Source organism: Lates calcarifer, linkage group LG20 (genome assembly GCF_001640805.2).
Source record: "Lates calcarifer isolate ASB-BC8 linkage group LG20, TLL_Latcal_v3, whole genome shotgun sequence".
NCBI lineage: Eukaryota > Metazoa > Chordata > Actinopteri > Centropomidae > Lates > Lates calcarifer.
The window spans coordinates 19439050-19456317 of record NC_066852.1 but is presented as its reverse complement, the minus strand read 5'-3'; the positions used below and the strand labels follow the sequence as shown (position 1 = coordinate 19456317).

Sequence of the window (17268 nt, the reverse complement as noted above, 5' to 3'; positions counted from 1 at the left end):
CACTGGGGCAGGAATTGATATGAAAAGTGTTGTAACCGTAAGCTGATGATGTACTTACTGAGACCATGCATCATCTCTCCTGTTCTGCTCTTCTATCAACAATAATGTACAGTAAACAAACAGCATATATTTAGTGATATATCAGTCTGCAGAATAGGTGAGTTTGAGGATTTCACCACTTAAAGTTTGGCAGGCCTCTTTGACAGCAAACATTTTTACGTGTCATAGCCAAACAAGCACAGGTGACATTAACTCAGTAAATGATGTACCTGTTCCAGTATCAGTGAACCATGTCAAGCAATATGTCTTTATCATGGAAATAAAGCTAATTTTGACTGCACCATATTTATGATAAAGTTGTAGCTGTAACATGAGCAACAAAACTAATAGCACAGTTAGAGAGATGTCAATCAAGCACAGTCTGCACAACATAGTTCTGAGAGGAAGTCTCATCAGGTAACATCAGTGTAAGTGGACCACAGGTGTGCAGGTGCTTTAACTTTATGACGCTCTTGTCACGACAGTTTCGGACTCCAGGTTTTCCGTGTGTTTCTCTGTGTTCGCCCTCATGTCTTTCTTCGTGTCTCCTCATCCTTTCAGAGTGTGTGTGTGTGTGTGTTGAGGGTGTGGCCAGCTCATCAGGCACCTGACTCATCTCCACACCTGTGTCTCATCTGCCAATCAGCTCCTGCATAAAGACCCCGGCTCTCCTCATTCTTAGCCAGTTGTTCTGTGTTGTGTGGTGTACTGACTTGCAACTGCTCAGCAGTATGTTTGCGCTAAGTTAATTCTACAGTGAAGCTTTTGCACTTTACCTAATTTCTTGTGTCTCAGAAATTATCGTGTGTTTGTGCAGCTGCCCTGCCACCTCCTCCTTTCTCACCTGCGTTTATTGTTCCTCTTCCTCATCATCCCCTCATTCCGCAGCCTTATCCATCAAAACCCATTACCTTTTCACAACCCCTCTGTGTCTGCCTCTAGGTTCAAAGCTAAACCTGACCTGTAACCGCTCTGTCAGTAAACCTGCTAGAAACTTAACTACACTGTGTAGGAGAGACAACACATCAGTCAGGTTGATTCAAATTAAATAATCCTGTGCTTATATTTTGGAAAATAATCATATACACTATGCATTATAATACAGGCTTTCACGATGATTCAAAATATCAAAAAGTGCAAAATGAGCAGAAGCAGCAAACACCAGTTTCAGGTACTGTGGAAAAGACATACTATAGCCTGACTGGTCGGATGTTAGAGTATAGCCAATGTTAGGTGGATTTCAAATAAATTCAACATGACGACATGTTACTCATTATTCAGTATCATTGGACACACCTTATTTAGACAGTCCACCACTCACTATCAAGTGACTACAGCTGAGAATGAATCTTGTGTTAAATTTTGGGGATTTACGTTACCAGCAGGATTAGATTTAAATAGTCCAGCGATGCAGTAAATTAATGAACCTTTTGTCACTTGATAGCTGAGTGTTGTCTGACTGTCCAGTCAAGTGTTGACATTTAGATGACTGTTGACCACAGTTATGTTAAACATCTAAAATTTAGATTTTTACATATTTACAGTTAACTGTATTTGACTCCAAAAGTTGTCCGTAACTGAAGTAATTACAGAGATTAACCCTCAGCACATGTAGTGGTAAAGCGGCAGTGTTTTCATAGCCACTTTTTACACTTCACTGTCGCTTAACAGACTTTTACAATGTAGTTCAGTTGGCAATTGTCATTCTATACTTCTGTGATTACACTTAGTTAACACTGAACATAGTTTCCCTGTTGGTGTAAAATAGCAGTACAGGCAGAAATAAAGCAGTAGGCATGTGCAGTGATTTGTCCATGCAGAGCAGCAAACAAACAAAAACAGATCTCTCCTCATCTCAGTGGTCAACAGTGGTAATTACAGCTGCAGCAGAGAATGATTAGATTTATCTCATGGGCACCAATCAGTTTAACACAAATAATACATTACCACCATCAACAGCAGCAAAACTAAATTAACTAATTTTTGAAATAGCTGCAAAGTTTGCTACACTGGCTGAAAACTACTGAATTATAACAACCAGCTGTGGCGACAGTGAATGTGTGAGATCTTCCCACTCTACATTTATCCTGCAAGATGTTTTTTCACAAGAAACATTTTCACTCGTCATAGCAAGAGAAGCACATGTGCAGCTAATAATTATCAATGACTCGGCTCCGTTGAAATTTCCCACTGAGCTATCATGCACAAGACCAAGACAAAACGAAGTGGAACAAAGCCATAATTAGTATTACTAACTTCACCAGTGCTTTTTTTTTTTTTCTTTGTGCTATGACATGTTTAAATGCCAGGTGTGAAAAAGATTTATAGAGGGTATACAGTAAATGGCAAAACAAACCCACTATGCCTGTAAGACCTGTAATAACTCAACTTGGTCTCTCCAAGTTTGTTTCTGTAATATTATCATCTCGTTTTGTTTCACGTGAACACACCTGGCAGATGCTGAATGCTTGCCTTTGCCACAAAGAGGTTGAGTAACCGTGACAATTTATGTCTACAGTAATATCACATGCAAACCCTCTAGCGACGTAGCTGGCTGCTATAGGCCAGACAGACGATTCAAATTCAAAACAATGACACCATATGGTAAAGCTGTTATGCCTAAAGAACAGTGTTACAGTAGACAAAAAGAAGCCACAATGATTAGCTGAGCTGTTTGGCACATGAACAGTAATGATATGTTGGTAGGCATATTCATGAATTCTATGGTATTTCATAAGAAAATAGAAATGATCAAACTTGAAGTCTTAAACAAAAGTCCATTCAAAGCCCTGGTTCAACGTCTTCAGTCCAGATAATATACTGTATTAACACTGGAAAAAATAGATAAAGAAAATGAAGGCTCTGGTATTGGGAGGTCCTATTTGCATTGTTACAGTCTTCTGAGGTCCACTCTGTTATTTACAACCATTTTGAGGTGAACAGTGTCACAGTAGTTTGAAGAGAAAAGTTTGTGGTTGATGTTGTGCTTCAATCTCGCCATGAACGTCTCAGCAGAGTCAGATGCCCCCTTTTGGTCAGGAGGTTGATGGAACATTTGAGTTTGTGTGTGTGTGGAGGAGTATTTAGAGAGAGAGTGAGCCAAATAAGCGACAAAAACAGAAGGAGAATGGACACAGGCGCCATCTATCCTCAGTTCTGATTGGCTCTCAGCAGGTCTCTCCCAGAATCCTGTGCAGGTCTTCAGGCAGAACACGCCCCTCTTCACCACGACTTATGTTCCTCACCATCCTGTAGTGATGCAACACAACACACGTCACCATTTCAACATATCGCCACTTCTCCATTGTTGTTTGCATCTGAATTTTAAAGTCATCACTTCTAAAACACTTGGTGTACATTACCACATTCCCGACGAGTCCTCGTGGAGCAGCTGGATGACATCACCACAGTTAAAAATGATGTCATCAGTGCTGGCCATGCTGCTCTCTACCATGACTCTGTACCTGCCCGCCACCTGGAACAGACAAGAGACAAGTAAAACTCAAGAGAATAGTGCATTTCAGTACTTTACATCTAGAGATAGACAGATACATATAAAGAGTGCAGGGCCGGTCAGGATGTGTAAAAGCCCCTTAAGATCCACGTACTGCCACGCTTACCGGTACATGGTCATTAGTGCTATTCATTGTCAAAAAGGCAGGTATTATCTAATATGAGCCCACTAAGAGAATACGAGAGAGAAGAGGGATGGACACAAAAAACGCAAGAAAGCTGGCATGCAGCAGGATGTCGAGGGACTGTTGTTGGAGACGTGATAGACTAAAAGTATTTCAGTTTAGTTTCTATTTGTGATTGGCCACTGAGCTGTTGTAGTGCCATGTTTGAGTGTTATTGCCCCTCTGTGTATTTTGGGTACTGCAGGACACTCTAACGTGTATTAGTATTAATATTGAATGGAAATAAACAAATATTAAGCTGCAGGCTACTCAAGTGTTTTTACTTTTACTATATATGTTGTATCAAAACAGTAGAAGAAATAAATGATAGATGATATAAGTATCTAAATCAAAATGCAAAACAATACTTAACATGAACATGAACAGGAACCAGATGCTGTGTAACTTAACCAAATTGTCTCTCCAAAGTCTGCAAGCAGCAGGAATGAGGAGTAATATCCACAGGCCAACAAGCAGTGAGTCTGCTGTCTGACTCTGGTACATCAACAAATCCTGGTGAGCCCCAAAGCTCCCGAGCGGTCTCTCTGGCACTGCAGGGGGACTTCCTTTGACATAAAAACAAATGATCTCTCCAGTACTACCTGTACAATGACAGGAACAGAATCTCACCAGCGGAGCAGGCTGATCCTCCTCCTCTGAGTCTGATATGTTGGAGAGGTCTGTAGCGCCCCAGTCCTCCAGGCCTTCGCAGATCGCCACTGAGTGAGCAGGGACAGGCCAACCTGCAGGTGACAGACAGCTGAGACAACTGAAAACTGTAACGCTATGCTATGCTATTCACTTATTTTATTCTAATCTGTGTATCCGCTGTAAAAAAAAAAAAAAAAAAAATGACCAGCATGACAGAGATGTTTTTTTAGTTCATCCAGGGTGCTCATTAAAGCTACTTAATTCTTTCTTTCATCCTTTCTTCTTTCAGGAAATGAAATTGACTCTAATCAGTACTTTACATTTCTTGGCGCTTTAACTGATAATCAGTTGTAGCAAATAACACACAGACAAGACAAAAATACTATGCCATAACTGGTGGAAAAAGTAACATTAGTATTTTCAGTATTTTAGTGTTTGTGTGTATGTTCTGCTATGTTTGAAACCATCTCAGACACTCACTGCGTCGAGGCGAGTGAACCACGGGGTCTGAGTGGGCGGGACTAGTGTGTACTGACTCCTCCCCCCGGAACCTGTGGGTGTGGCTTGTTGCCGAGGAGCTGTTAGGAACAGGGAGACACGCTGAGCAGCCTCCCACCGACGCTCCGCCCCACGACACACACATCTCTGATGCACTAAACATCACCATGGGAACAAGATACGACCACAACAAACAAAACGAACAACAACAACAACAACAACATTCACGGTGTCACAAAACGAGCTCATCCACATTCTGTAAATTAACACAGCATCCCATTAAGGTCACAGTCACATATATTTCAGCGTCTGATATCAAAGGATGTTTGAGTTTATGACACAAATCAGTTTTATCAGAGATCGCTGCAATATATGGAAATGTTATTTTGAGTTTACAGTATTTTACACACATACCAGGCCTTAACTAAACAGCATTTGTAAATAATCCAGCTTTAAGTAGGAGACAGGTGGAGTATAGGGCCAAAATATAGAAAGAAAATGTGTTTTATCACAGGAAAATACAGTATTTGAAAGTCACTTTGTGTGAATACAATAAGGCCTGCTCATCTGCTACATAAAGTAGAAACTTACAAATGCTATGTGACCTTTTGTGAACTATATTATTTATAAAAATCATTCAAAAAGTGACAAGCATTCACAGCATCTCATCCTCCTTCTGTTAGTGACAGTCTCTGGTCATGATTATCCCATGCTCAGATACTTTGACAGCTGAACTGAGAGTCATTGTGAATGTATGTACTTAAAGATTAAGGCATTATTTTATATTGTCAACAAATCCCATGAAAAGGCCCAAACCAACCCTGTGTTAGTCTTTCAGTGCTGTCTGGCTTCCATAACCTCAAGCATCTTTGTTCCTCCTGAAAATGTAAATCTTGTAAAAGTGTCACAAATATACAGTTTAATTTGAAAATAAAGCTTATGTCATTTTCTGAAACAGTTGAGCACTGGAGTTTTTGGCAAATGTTTGTCAGATAGGAGGAAAGTATTTCATTTGTTGGGGACTATTTTCAGTGGCGGACTAATACACATTTAATGTGCTAGTATTTGCAACAGTAAGATGGTGTATGTGGGAATGACTAAAAATATGCTATAGTGGTTGCGGTAGTAAAGGAACATGTCACCCAGTGCAACAGTGGGTCTTTGTTTTGGACAGTGGAGGTCTATCAAGCTTTGGCTACACAGACCGTACTTTTAAGTAGAAATCATTGTTTGGTTTTGGTCTTTTCATGAAATTTGTTGACAATAAGAAACATATATCATCAGACATCTTGAGGAAATGCAGCATGTTCTTAAACTGTGCCAATATTGTTAACTTTTAAAATGACAGTGAGTCAACAACTTGTAAAGCTAAAAACACTCAGTCTCTCAAATTCATACCATGCTAGCATGCTATCAGTAAATACAACATTGGTATCTCCCACAACAACTCCACAAGCACACTCACATTAGCACAATTTAAGTCTCCATTATTGACAATATCCAAGAGAACCAGCACTTTCAATGACTAACAAGCATCTAAGCAACAACTGTCTTGCACTTTGGCAGTTATGTCTTAAGAAACATCTGACATGCTAGCCTTAACCCTAACCCTAACCCAGGATCAATAACATAACTGTCAACACACTTAAAGACTGTTTAAGCAGCCTGATGATATGCTAACACAGTGGTTCTCAATCATGGGACAATCATGGGACTGTAACACACAGGGGAAATCAGTGGAATGTAGATAACTAGCGAGTGCAATTAAAAACCTGCAGCAGACATATAAACTGAGAATAAGTGCACTGGAGCAAAAGGTTTTTGCAGTAAATTCAGTGTGAAGCGCTCTCCATGGTGCTGAAATTCAGCATGGACAGCATTACAGCCATCTGCAGGACTTGGCAGTGTAGTCATGTATACCAGTTCTCAAGGGTAGTGACAAAGATGATAATACACACACACACATACACTGCACGCACAGAAACTCATTCAATAACTTTATCTTCCTGTGAACAGATAATCATGATGCTTTGTGATACAATGGTATATGTACATGAGATCGGTTCATTTCAGAAAGTGAATTTCCATGGTCTTTCTTGACACTAGTTGAGAAAGACCATCCCCTTCCTTTCCTTTTCCTTAGCTTTAAATCAATTTCTGAATTGAAAATGAATTACAAGTGAGCCGGCCCATTCTCACCACCACACACCAGGTCACAGACTGACACAGAGGATGATAGAGGAGGTCATGCAGAGAGGTTCACCTGTCAGAGAGGGGGTTGTCTGAAAGTGGTAGAGGAGGAGCCTCATCTGGGAAAAAAGAGATGGGACAGTTGACGCAGAGGCATGGCTTAAGAAAGAGACAAATAAATAGCTATGTGTCTATAGTTCTGTATTCACATAAGCAAATGAGAGCTCAATCCAAACTTTAAAAGAACAGACATTTCAACAGCAGCATGAAAGAAGCAACTGAATCATAATAACAGTCATAACAACAATAGAAACCTTGACCCAGTTTCTGCTGGTTGGTGAGAATTTTTCTAATCTCCATCAGCCAAGCAACTTTGACCTCCAGTGTGGGAGCCTAGACAGACAACCACACACACACACACACACACACACACACAAAGCACAGCACAGACCAGGGAGGTGTTTGAGTGAAAGAGCTAAAGTTTCAGACACTGAAAATTGTCTGTAATTATAAAATAGATAGAATAAAAAAAAAAAAAGAAATCAGAAGATCAAATACCTGAACTATGTACACTACTTCTCTGCCACTGTACCAGATCTCGAATTTCTTCACATCTCCTTTCACATTTTCTGTAATTCCCACTGCACTCATCTACAGAGAGAAAAGTCATTAATGTCACTATAACCTGTCATTATTCTGTTCTGATTCTGTTATTTTGATTAAGGTTATGCAATTAGTGGTCCCTCAAACCGCAGCTTCCAAAACGACCAGTTAAATCAGCTGAATCAAGAATTAGAAAACACAGTGTAAGCATCATAAATGGAGGATTTATTGTTTGGCTCTTGAATTGGGTTGCATTGGATGTAGCTCGGTGTACCTAATAAAGTGAGTGTATTATATATTGTTACTCTGAGGCAGGATTTGAAGCTGTAGAAGGGCGTCCTGTCGTGGTTGTCCTCGTCTCTGCGTTTGCAGAAGAGCAGGGCGTGGTCATAGAGGAAGAGATGTCTCTGCATGGGTTTGAACCTGGCCAGCTCTTTCATTCGCACCGCTGCCCTCTTATGGCTGATCCACACGCTGAAGGCTCCCTGCATCACCACTCGGCCCAGTTGGCTGAGGTCACCCTGGGAGAGACACAGACAGGTGGGCAAAAAAGATGAACTTTTTTTGCACCTACAAGCAAAAAAATGTGAAAAGTAGAGCTGCACAAAACAAATTATATTGACCACACTTCAACCATCAACAGGAATAGGAAACTATTTGTGATTTGCTATACAGTTACACAAGAAATTAAAGAATAAAATGAGCCCCAAAATGACTATTATGTAACTATATACTAATATAACTACTTTAGCTGCACTTTTCAAGATACAGAAGAAGAATTTTATAACTGTCTCCCAATTAGTAATATTTGATTATTTGCTGATTGTGAATATATAGCAGCCCTGCGATGGACTGGCAATCTGTCCAGAGTGTACGCCACCTCTCGCCCAATGTCAGCTGGGATTGGCTCAAGCCCCACTGTGACCCTTAAAGGATGTAAAGGAGTAAATGTTCCTTGAGTTCAGCGTCATCTCAGTAATCACTACATAAACGAAAGTGAATGGAAAATGTAAGATGGCAGATTAAATGAGAAAAACAGAACTGGGATAAATGAAAAACAAGTGAAACCATGAAAAGACACATATTTACAACTCTTACACCCCACTGTCTACTCTGACAATGCAGTCACTACTTGTACTGTAGTCAGCGCAGAGCAGACGCAGTGATGAGAGCTTTGATCGGACCATTTTATATTAAAGAATAATGATGTATCATTAATCTGGCATCCAGTGACATAACTGCCTGCTCAGTCTTTTTTATTGATTTGACCGGCTGGTACCTGATATCCAGTGATGGCTATCTGATGCATGGAGTCGTTGACAGACTTGAGCAGTTCCAGCATAGAGTCCAGAGCCTCCTGGAGTTCGCAGCAGTATCGCTCCTCCATACAGTGTTTCAGCAGCTCCTGAGCAGGGGACAGAGATACAGGTTGACAGGTCAATGTTTTTCATCTTATCTAATCTAGCTCTGACTTGACATCCGCCTGCATGAATGCGTAAAAAGTTTAAATCATTGTCTGCCTGTCTGTAACTCGACAAATCAGTTTTGTCTGGATAAATGGCGTCTCTGTGTCTGTTTTAAAGATCTCTTCTTATTATTTGTCTGAATCACAGTCTTGTCCTTGTCAAAACTAAACTAATTTCTGTGCAGACTGACTGACCACAACTTCCTTCTTCCCCCAGTTCCTTGGGTCAAGAGGAGTTCAATGGATATGAGACAGACAGAAACTGAGTAATTTAGCAGAAACAAAAAAAAAATTGAAAACATTCATGTCATTGTTTGAGATGCTTTTCAACAGGAGTGTCTCATCGCTGACTGGCTAGGATGTACGGCACCTTGAGGAGCAGCTGGTACTTAGTGAGGCGTTGGACTGGTTTCAGGAGGTAAGAGTCCAGACCCAGCTTGTGGTCCAGCTTCCTCTGGCACTCCTGCCGAGAGAGAGAGCGAGAGAGACACATCATTGACAGATTCTGCTTCCTGATATGCACAAGGCATATCTGGAAATTCATAAATGACTCTGCTCTAAAAATGAGAAAAACAATATTTGATCATGTTTGATTATGCCAAATATACACTACTTAACTACCTGAAAGAAGGCCGAATCAGAGCACTGTCTCCATAGCAACTCAGAGCGAGGCTTGTTTTGGCAGTAACGCTCGTACACCTGGAACTTCTCTTTCTGTGCACGTGCACACACACACACACACACACAAATGTGCACTCAGATATGTTATGTCGTATCACTTCCCATTAAGTCCTTTTGTTATGTTTTGTTTCATGTTTTCTCACCCGCTGTAAGAAGCGAGCCCCCACCCTCTCTGGTGTCTCCAGGCAACTCTGCAGATCGTGAAGGAAGATCCTGAATTGGGAATCCGAGAGGAAAATGAGAGGAAATTGGATTGGTGTGAAAAGAGTGGGGGGGCAAGGACGACTCTTGGATGACATCTTGTGAGCTCAGTGTGTGTGTGTGTGTGTGTGTGGCTTGCCTGCTATGGAACTGGTAAATCTCTGGCATGTTGCCGAACAGAACGTCCTTCTGGCTACGTAGAGCTGAGGGAAGAAGATTAGACGTGGATGGGTCCTCCATTTCTGCCCTGTAGCCCTGATGAGAGTAGTGGAGAGGAGAGGAGAGGAGAGGAGAGGAGTGGAGAGGAGAGGAGTGGAGAAAGGAAGAAATAATAACAGCAAGAGAAACAAGAGGACAACAAGTGAAAAAAACAAAGAAAAACAAGAAATAAATAACATGTTTTCATTTCTTTCATCAGTCAATCTCTCTCTTGGAAACTGTTTGTTTTCAATAAGAGAATCCATCCATCCATTATCTATACAGCTTATCCTTAAGGGTCACGGGGGGCCAGAGCCAATTTCAACTGACATTGGGTAAGACGGTTACACTCTGGACAGATCATCAGTCTATTGCAGGGCTTACATGTAGAGACAAAAAACCATTAACACTCACACCTTCGGGCAATTTAGAGTCACAAAATAATCTAACCTGCATGTCTTTGGACTGTGGGAGAACTCCCAAAGGAACAGGGACTCAGTAAGAGCAGTGGGAGTGTTATTACTAACCAAGATATCTTCCTCCCTCTCTCCCAGTATGCCCTGCTGCAGTGCACTGTAAACTGACAAAAGAAATATGCCATAAAATAATCTAAAACAAACTCACCAGAAGGACAGAGAGCAGCTCGTCCACATAGATCCTCTCTGTGGCAATCAGTTCCTTCATAACATGGCTACAAAGAGTGAGAATGAGAGAGGAATCGACAAAAACTGAATGCAAAGTTAAAGAAAAGACAGGGTCAAGCTTTAGGTCGGGGATCAGGTGAGGGAGGTGAAGGACCACATACCGTGTGACCTGCTCTGGATTGTCTTCCACCTCTGAATCCGTTTCCGGGCTGGGTCCATACAGACAGCTGCGGTTGCCTTGGTAATCATGCATCACCTCGATCTGACAAACCCCATATGAAACAAGTCTCTTTTCTGCAGCAATTTCTGATATAATTTATAACCCACCACCACATCACACTGCTTTACTCATTAACACAATATACAGACTTTAGCTGGCATAGATGGCAGGATTGGTCTCTTGGTCCAGACTAAAATATCTTGACATTTATTAGATGGACTACTCTGACATTTAGTACAGACATTCATGGTCCCCAGAGGATGGATCCTATTGACTTTTCTTCTTTCACTACCATAAGGTTGACTTTTGAGTTCTTTGTTAAAACATTTCAACAACTATTAGATGGATTGCTCTGACATTAGGTACACGTATTCATTGTCCCCAGGAGATGAATTGTAACAAATATGATCTCCTTACTTCTCACCTAGCATCATTGTCACATAAAAACATTATTTTGTCGCATAATTTGTTTTTTGACCAAACACCTGCAAAAATATTTGTATGATGTCCATACTGTGCTTAGTGCTAATTTTAGCAAATGTTTCCATGCTATCATGCTAAAACACCATTGTGAATATACTAAACCTTGTAACTGCTAAACATCAACATGGTAGCACTATCACTGTTAGTATGTTAGCACGTAGTCGAAGGAAAAATTAGCACATACACACCTTACGTTGGCTGTTGTTCCTCCTCGCTGTTCTCTTGCCAGGAAGCAGGTCAAAGGAAAACTTGGAGTTGAGGACATTTAAGTCTACAACTGCAGAGAGTTTGACAAAGGGAGAGAAAATGCAGAGAGACTGTAAATGAGATATACAGTGAGGTACAAAGCAGAGTGCGTCAAATGCCATTGGAGCGTATCTGATTACCATGGAGACAATACTACACTCCAGATGATGAGGGATGAGACCATTTTTCAAATATAAAAAAATACCACAAAAGTGATTTTTTTTTTCTTCTGGAAAACAACAAATGAAGCTGCACTGGAAACTGATTCTGACTTATTTTCATAAGAAAATCCAAGGGTTCAGTGTGAGAAAAAGGGGCCTTTTACTGTAAGTGGTTCGTACCATGTTTGGGGGAGAAGAGGGGTGACTTGCAGCGCTGCATGGTCTGGTCAGGTTCTGGCCTTGGGGCCACCAGCTGGATAGGTCTGACCTGCACATCCGCCAGCCTCCTCAGACACTGCTCTCTGTTTCTGATCATGGACTGCATCGAGTTCAGCTTCTCTGTTACCATGGAGATTTGGGACTAGAAAGAAGAAGAGCAGTTGTTAGATTGAGGTTGCGCTGTGGGTCATCTGTGTGTTTGTGTCAGTGGCGGCCGCCTACCTGTAGCTGTGGGGTGAGTATGGCTTCAAACTCCAGGCTCAGAGTGTCCTGGCTGTTTTTCAGTGCAGTTGGCGCCCTCTCCTGGTGACAGCTCAGGTACTGCAGCGCCTCCTGAGCTCCCTCTCTGGTCTGGAACTTGTCGACCATCTGACTTGCTAGCATATAGGCTCCCTCATCACACCAACGAAGTGCCTGCACATACAAAAACAAAAGATAAAACACTAGTAAACACTCATGTACATGACTGACATTTGTCCTTGGAGGATTTTTGACTAAAATAAATCAAGGTGATGCTCAGGCAAAGAGGGGCAGTGAAACAAGAATACACAAAAATCAATGATTTTGTGGATTGTTATTTCATGTCTGTGAGTGTGTGTGCTTGCTTGTTTGTTATAAAGCATTTCTTTACCTGTTCGAGACGGAGCAGGAGGTCTCGTGCCCGAGCGAGAGAGCCCCGCTTGGTGCGTATGGCAGTGGTGATGACGTCACAGAGATGCCGCAGCTCGTTGCACCGCTGGACAATGAGAGCCAGGGCGTAGTGGTGGTTGGCAGCCAACTGGTGACCGTGCAGGATCACCACCTGAGCACGAGCCATCTCCTCCTGATCCACAGAGACACAAACACACATCAAGGTTTGTTCTGCTTTCTTTCAAACACTCTGAGCCATGTGCCTGTGCCATTGTTCGTGACCTGAGCTTGTTTGTCCAGAATCTCTAGGTCCTTCAGTAATTGTTCTGTTTGAACCAACGTGGTTCCCACAGGGGCGATCCCCTTCTCCTGGGCAGAGAGCCGCTCCAGCACCTCCTCCATCTACACACACACAAAGTTAGCATCACAGCTGCAACAGTCAAAACTGATATGATTTTCAGTCATCACACACCTGCTGGAAACTCATTTCATAGTGCAGCAGCTGGAGGTACTGCTGCAGCTTCAGGTGATGTTTCTCGAAGAAGCCATCAAACGCCTCCTCCATGTCTCTGAGCTGAGCCAGGAGCCTAAAACACACATACACACATGACACACAGACTTCCAAACAAGCTGCCTGGTAAAGTAAAGGTTCAGTAATATGTACATAATACGTCTTGTAAATCCTCTCATCTATATATTCTTTCAAATTCAAAAACCTTGTAGTGTCTGAACTATCATAGTCATGTTGTACTTCACAATCACTGTGCTGTACCTCTGAACAGTGTCCATATCTGCCTGTATTTCCCTCTCCTCCTCTATGTCTCTCTTAGAGGCCTTGACTGTTTCCAGGTTGGACAGCAGCAGGCGTCCTTCTTTCAGCACGTTCCGGATGTCGTCCTGAAGCAACACAGACAAAAGGAAGATGAAGCCATCAAACAACTCAAAGCCGGCGCAAAGGCAGAGAAAACAGAGAGACAGAAGAGCCACTACCTTCATCTGTCGGTATCGGTGCGTGTGTGAGTGCAGCAGGAACTCGATGGCATTAGCTTCATCTGGTAGCTCAGTCTCAGACAGCTCTGATCCAAAGCCCTGCAGCAGCTGGGCGATCTCCTTCACCGTCACTGCAAAGGTCTCAATGGACTGCAGACACACATACATTCAGTCAAATCATTACACACAAGAAAAACAAATGAGCCCGGCAAGAAGAGCTGGGTGATGATCTCCAATACATATCCATTCATTTTCGGTTCCAAAGACCATGGCTTGAACCTAGCTTTATGTTCTTTGTATTCAACAGCAACCTGCCGTGCTCTAGTGGATTGACATTAGAGCATCAGGGGTGCGTACCGAGCGCAGGACGATCCAGTCACTGTGGCAATACTCCACTTTTGCAGTGAAGTCTGATGTCAGGTGGTTTTCGTCAATGTAGCGCAGAAGGTCGCCAACTGAACGCAGCATTACCACCTATGTAGACAGAGAAATTACAATTAGTGTTTTTGGAGAACATTAAGATGTTAAAGTGAAGTTGACCTTTGACCTTTTGGATATAAAACGTCATCACTTCATCGTTTTTTTCCTTTTAAACTTTTGTGTAAAATTTTGTGATAACTGCTGAATGAATTCTTGAGTTATGGCCCAAAACGTGTGTTCACAGTTCATAGTGACCTTGACCTTTGACCTTCAACCACCAAAATCTAATCAGTTCAGAAGAGAAGAGAAATAAAGTACAGGAAACTTGTGTCCTCTCTCACCGGCATCTTTAACAGGAAGTCATCCTGGCTGAAGCGAAACCCCAGGTCGGTGCTTGAAGACGGACTTGGGGCGGAGCTTAACAGGCTGGTGGGGCGGAGCACCAGGACCAAATGTAGATTGCCTGGAAATGAGGTCTAAAAGGAGGAAGTCTATTATTTTATTTGTTTACTCAACACTGTAATATCATTAGATACTGTAAGGACTGGAACAGGAGGAAAAGGAGTGTTAGGCCAAAGGACGAGAGAAGAGGTAACAGTGTGTAAGATCCCCTGTAGACATGTTTAATACATTGTTCTGAGTGGATGGGCCCTTTAAAAATTTATAAACTGTAACCACAACCCACCCATTTTACTAACGCAGACAACAGCATCACACAAACTCACCCAATATTGATTTTCAAAAGTTTTACAAGGCCTTTTTCACAGCAGACATTTTGAATTAGAGGAGCAACTAAAGATACTAAAAATATTAACAATGGCTCTTTTCCATTCAAGTGTCCCAGTAAACCATGACAGAGTGACAGTGAGCCAGCATGCACAACACCAGCACCACTAACACCACATATCCAATACACCTGTGCTTTTCCTTTTGTGACATGTCTGTGAAAAAGGTCTATTCATGCTCTCAATTTACAAGCAGCTAATTGCTTGGAGCCAGTGTAATTAACTACCACTGGGATGTTTTTCATTGCTTTCACCAGAAGTCACGAGGTGTGAATCATTCTTGTTCAGCGATCCAAACCACACACGGCTCTGACTTTTGATCTGATTATGTGAAATAGATTAAATGATTTTGTGGAGTCATTGATCATATCAGCCTGACTGTGAGGATTTATCCCTGGATTACAGCAGATGTGTACAGACAGACGGTCAGTCCGAAGTGTTGACAGCTGAGTGATGTTAGTCGTGTGGGCTAGCAAACAGCCACACAGCATCAGCATCTCTCTGTGTCAATCTGAGAAGTCTTTTCGGTCTCTACAGCACTTCAGCAGATCTGACAGTCAGCTCCTCTCACTGAGTCGGCTCTCTTGTCGCTCCTCACTCCTTCTTTATCATCTGTCTTCCCTCTGCTTGCCCTCACATTATAACACAGACTATAGTTTATCTTCTGCAAACACAAAGCTGCCATCATTCACAGTTGCAGACATTACAGGGTCAGCTGAAGCGTGAATTAGTCATTTTTCTGTGTGTCTTCGTGGCTCCATTTTTATTTATTACTGCAGCAGATAATTTCCCATATGTACATGCTTTGAACTGGAGATGCAGCAGATGTATTGGTGAAATACACAGCTGCGTTTGGTCAAAACTCAAATCTGTATTTTCTCTTGAAGCACAGATTAAAAGCCATTACTCCCAGTCTGGACAAGTAACTACCACAAGATTGATGATCAGTGAGCAGTTACCAATCAATCACCACTCTCTCCTCACTTGCTTGACATGTTTTCCTCCTGTACACATGGCATTTTCTCATCAAATCTTTTAGCCTGATGAGTTATAAACCCTGAGGGAGACTTTGCACTTCATATAAACCTCTCCCTCTGCTGTCTACTGTCACTTTTTCACTCTCCTCTAAGGCTGAGAAGTTTGTTATCCACTTGCAGTATCAAACCTGTAGGTATTTTAGCACAGATGGGATTTTTCACGAACAGCGTCAAACAGCTTTCTGTGTTGTGGTGTTGTTATCATCACAACTGCTGGTTGTTAGACCTTTAAACCAGACTCAGCTGACCTGAGGCCAAACACGTGCACCTTTCCACAGCAGCCTTTTGCACAAAAATAATAATGTGCATGATAAATATTCCTCCGATTCGTCATAATGAGCCTCTACTTTTACTCATAAAGCAGCCATGATGGATGTTGTTGCAGTGTTTTGCAGCACATCTGCATTTCACCGTTTAGATTTGTGGGTGTTTGAGACATAATCCCAAATCTGTTACATAAAGCTGCACAACTTGAACACACTCCACAGAAACAGACTGCAGTGCCAGAGCTTATACAGCCTCTTGCTGTTCAGTACCTGCAGTTGCAGTCCAAACAAACACACATAGCTGCACACACACACACACACACACACACACACACACACGCAAGAACACGTTTGTCATTGGCCTGTCCTGGTCCCCTACACAGACTCTTAACAATGAACTGCTATCTGAATCTGACCAGCCCCCTCACCGACAGGCATGTTATCTATTTGCACTGCACTGACAGCACTCCCCAACCTCTGTGTCGCAGTACTGAAGTGTCTTAAGAACAGCTCGTCTACCTCTCCTCATCTCTCTCTGCTGCAGTATCCTCGCCGCCCCGTTAGAAGCCTCCCACCTCCCCACCTTCCCCGGCGGAGCTTACCGCGGCCCGGCGCAGACGGGGGAACCCCCGCAGCGGGTTGGACTCGGCCATGACTCTTTCTCTTTTTTTTGGCGTTTCTCCCCACTGTTCTCTCTCGCCTAATGTTCTTCCCTGAGTCCGGGAAGTCTGCAGCGGGACGCGGTGTCGGGAGCGAGCAGCCGCAGCAATGGCACGGTAACCTACACTGCAGTGTCCGGGCGGGCCGAGCGGCGCGCTGAGTGCGCACCTCAGCAGATGCACTCCTTCTGCTCCGGACCGGGATGATGGCGGGGTGCGTGTCGCCCACCTGACGTCAAAACCAAAATAAGTTGGCCGCTTCAAAGCACAAAAATGTTATCACTGGTGAAGTTACCAGACTACCA

At 42.6% G+C, this 17268-nt stretch overlaps 1 protein-coding gene across 1 annotated transcript; it reads right to left on the bottom strand.

The window, feature by feature from the left end:
* Window positions 1-4: 4 nt before the first annotated feature.
* On the bottom strand, window positions 5-17266 carry LOC108893790 (proto-oncogene DBL). The gene is made up of 26 exons (XM_018692144.2): window positions 16907-17266; window positions 14558-14692; window positions 14154-14270; window positions 13797-13946; window positions 13579-13703; window positions 13279-13393; window positions 13089-13208; window positions 12808-12999; window positions 12399-12590; window positions 12138-12318; window positions 11739-11827; window positions 11009-11109; window positions 10828-10894; window positions 10145-10260; window positions 9948-10017; window positions 9745-9837; window positions 9494-9586; window positions 8938-9063; window positions 7964-8179; window positions 7614-7706; window positions 7370-7448; window positions 7129-7174; window positions 4848-5020; window positions 4347-4459; window positions 3402-3514; window positions 5-3288 (listed from the first exon to the last, which is right to left on the bottom strand). Exons 1-26 carry the CDS (start codon window positions 16955-16957, stop codon window positions 3207-3209), a joined length of 3048 nt encoding a protein of 1015 aa, XP_018547660.1. The 5' UTR covers window positions 16958-17266; the 3' UTR covers window positions 5-3206.
* Between the last annotated feature and the right edge of the window lie 2 nt (window positions 17267-17268).